Source organism: Medicago truncatula, chromosome 5 (genome assembly GCF_003473485.1).
Source record: "Medicago truncatula cultivar Jemalong A17 chromosome 5, MtrunA17r5.0-ANR, whole genome shotgun sequence".
Taxonomy (NCBI): Eukaryota; Viridiplantae; Streptophyta; class Magnoliopsida; order Fabales; family Fabaceae; genus Medicago; species Medicago truncatula.
Window position 1 is genome coordinate 39,612,132 of NC_053046.1, and position 3,294 is coordinate 39,615,425.

Below are 3,294 nucleotides of genomic sequence, written 5' to 3' on the forward strand. Positions count from 1 at the left end.
TATTGCATTATATATATATGTTTTGCCTCTCACGCGGTTTGTTAATCAATAACACTTCTCACATCAGTCACAATAATATAAAGTTATGCAAGTGCGCTTAGAAAAGTGTAATTTAATTTTTGAACAATGAAAAAGTGTCATTAACAAGATAAATTGTGTTTACCCCTTATTTGGGAAAATAAAGGGTAACTTTGTATTATTGTGAAAGAGATAACTTTATATTACACTTCTCCAAGAGGTAAACAAGGGGTTGTACGAAAAAAAAAAAAAAAGGGGGGGAAAATATAGAAGCTAAATTGATATTTTTTTTTTGTCTGTGAAAGAAAATGCTAAATTGATAATGAGTGTAATTATAGAGCCTATATATTTTCCCCTTCATCTTCTCGGAAGTAAGAGGAAAGATAAATCTAAATTGATAATCAAAGCTATATTTTGGTGCAAAATGGATGTTTGTCATTTATATGCTAAACTTCGAGTTTTAGACGAAGTGATCTTGATATTTTGAAGTTTGTGAAAGGATAAAAAGTTTGATCGATGATTGTTACAATTAAAATTTAATCTCGAATTATCTTAAATTATTTGTTTTTATTTAAATTTATTAACCACTAAAATTCAATAATTTGACTAGGAATTTTTTTTAAACTTTATATAGTGCGTACATATTTCTTTTGTAGAAAAATCACTAGTTAAAATTTCCCATAACTCTAGATTTCTCCACAAGCTTTGGTCACTTGGACCCTCCTCCCTATGAGACTAATATTTGCTCAAATACTTAGGTCACAACTTGAAGCTTTGGTCATTTGGACCGTCCCTATTTTTTATATAAATCATCGGAAGTAGGAAAATGGTGTCTACCCCTTATTAGGGAAAATAGTGAGATTCAATAGAAGGTGGCATGTCTTTAGTAAAAAATAGAAGGTACCATGTTAGAAAATTATGTGAATATTAACTATTATAATCAAATCAAAGCAAAATCATAGAAGTACATGACAACAAAAGAGCATCTTTTCACGTTGCTTATATCCCCAATTAACATAGTGACCCTAGCTAATTAAAGTGAAAATAAGTTAAAATATACCTACCCATTTCCTATTTTAGTCATTTTCTTATATGCCTCATTCTACGAGGCTTTCTCTCAACTTGACACAAGTTGGATCATTGTGCCACACAGCACAAACAAATACCTTTAACCTATACTTCTTTATCAACAAAACTTTGATATTAAAACAAATTAAATCCTAAAAGCTTAGCCAAATTATGAGTAAAATAATATCATAAAATGCACTTTTGAAAAGACTTGAAGTTTTAAAGTGTAATTAAGCACCCTAAAAAAGTGTAATAGTAGCTCTAAACAAAGGATTAGTCTCATTATAATTGCCCAAAATAGAGAAGAACAAAAGGAGGATTTCATTAATATTCACATCTCCATTGACATAATAATCCACTCAATCACCTAAAATAAATACAAACAAAGAAGAAGAAAAATGATGATGAAAAAAGAAAAACCTAACAACAATTGGTATACTTACACATTTTTTTTTCTACATCAAAATTGCATATCTCATGCTATCATTTACCATGAGATGATTCATTTCAGAAATTTGTGAAAATTCACCACCACTCACCCAAGCACCATCAGAACCATTAACTTGAGGATGAGAAACACATGATAGTATTGATATAGGAGCTTGAAGAATACTAAACACAATATTCCCCCAACCATGTTGTGATCTTCTTCTCCTTTCATGACCAAATATTTGTACCTCAACAATATTGTTTCCTTGTTGGAACATGTTTTCATCAGCCACCTTTGAACTCTTTCTTGTGTTGTTAAGGTTTCTCAAGAGATGCCACATAGCTAGAATTTTTTTGAGTTTAATGGAGAATAAGATTTTGATTTCTTAAGAGAAAACAAAGGGTTTTTGAAGTTGGAACTTGTAAGTAGAAATTCTTTATCCAAGGCTTTTAATAAGGGTATTTTGGTGGCGGTGTTACCTTGGTAGCTAGTGCTTGTATTTATCACATAAAGTTTGTTAGTGCATTTTTTTTTTGTTAATATTAAAAAAAAAAAAAAAAAGAGATTGCAACATTTTCTCTTCCCATTAATCAAATGTGGGGTCCACTGAGCCCAACTTGATGGAAAAGGGGCCTAATTGCATTAAAAGTCTCTTTAAGTCTTTTATCTTTGGAAATTTTGTTTACTTACTTTATAGCTTGAGTTTTATTTTCTTCCTCTTTTGTACATCAATTTGATAACTTAGTTTTGTCAAAAGAGAAGATGGAAATTTTAAGGTATTGTAGCTTTACTCTTTACAGTTCATTTGGCTACAAGTTGAAGAGTTCTTTGTACGTCCTCTAAAACTTTGGATAAAAAAGTTTAGCTATTCATCTTATCAGAAAGGGAAATGTCCCATAATAATTTGAAGTTCGATCTTGAGATAAATATAATTTGATAAAAAAAATGTTTCATTCAGAAATCAAATTCGGGTTTTCTCAAACAATTCGTCATTTGATGGATAATTTTTAGAGATTTCACTATTACCACAATTTAGTTTTTTTTTACTCATTTACAAACAAACTAAAATTGACAAAACTCATTTACAAAATTTTGTTTAGCGCACACACACCAAACAACTCAAATATAAAATAATTAACATCTCCATTTCTCTTTTTTTCATTTACTTCAAAACAAGGAGAGGTGAGTTTTCAAATAATATTGCAATTTGTTAAGTGCATTAGGAGTTAGGACCACTAATTTGAATAACTCCACTAACTCTTCTTCTCTTACTTCATTTCATTTAAATTTTTCAATTGATATTCTGAACGTAATCGTGGATCATGCAAGTCCACATTTATTTTCAATTGGTAATTTGAAAGATTATGGTTTGACTTCCATTGCATAAGTAATGATGATTTAGACTTATGAGACTTCTGGTGGCATCTTGAACATGAACTTATCTTTTGTGGTCTTAAATGAATCCAATGTTGGCCCAACATATATGGAGGTCAAAGGCAAATTTTAAGATATTTTAAAATAGAAATTATTTATTAAGTTAATATAATCATTGTGCAGAAAATATTAATTTAAAATATTAATTTTGAAATTTTTATTAATTTTAATTTTTAAAATAGAAATTATTTATTAAATTAATATAATCATTGTGAAGACAATATTAATTTTGAAATTTTTTATTAATTTTAATTTTAAAAAAGTAGAATATGAGGTCTTTTTAATGACTAAAGAATTTATATTTTAAAAATAGTAGAATATGAATTTATATTTTTTGGACAATA

At 28.4% G+C, this 3,294-nt stretch overlaps 1 protein-coding gene across 1 annotated transcript; it reads right to left on the minus strand.

The window, feature by feature from the left end:
* Positions 1–1,384: 1,384 nt before the first annotated feature.
* Positions 1,385–1,997, minus strand: LOC11431400 (uncharacterized). Its single transcript, XM_024783680.2, has one exon. The coding sequence runs from the start codon at positions 1,854–1,856 to the stop codon at positions 1,542–1,544; it is 315 nt and encodes a 104-aa protein (XP_024639448.1). The 5' UTR covers positions 1,857–1,997; the 3' UTR covers positions 1,385–1,541.
* Between the last annotated feature and the right edge of the window lie 1,297 nt (positions 1,998–3,294).

Excerpts from the sequence above, each read along its gene's own strand:
- LOC11431400 (XM_024783680.2), bottom strand. The coding sequence starts at position 1,856 with ATGTGGCATCTCTTGAGAAACCTTAACAACACAAGAAAGAGTTCAAAG.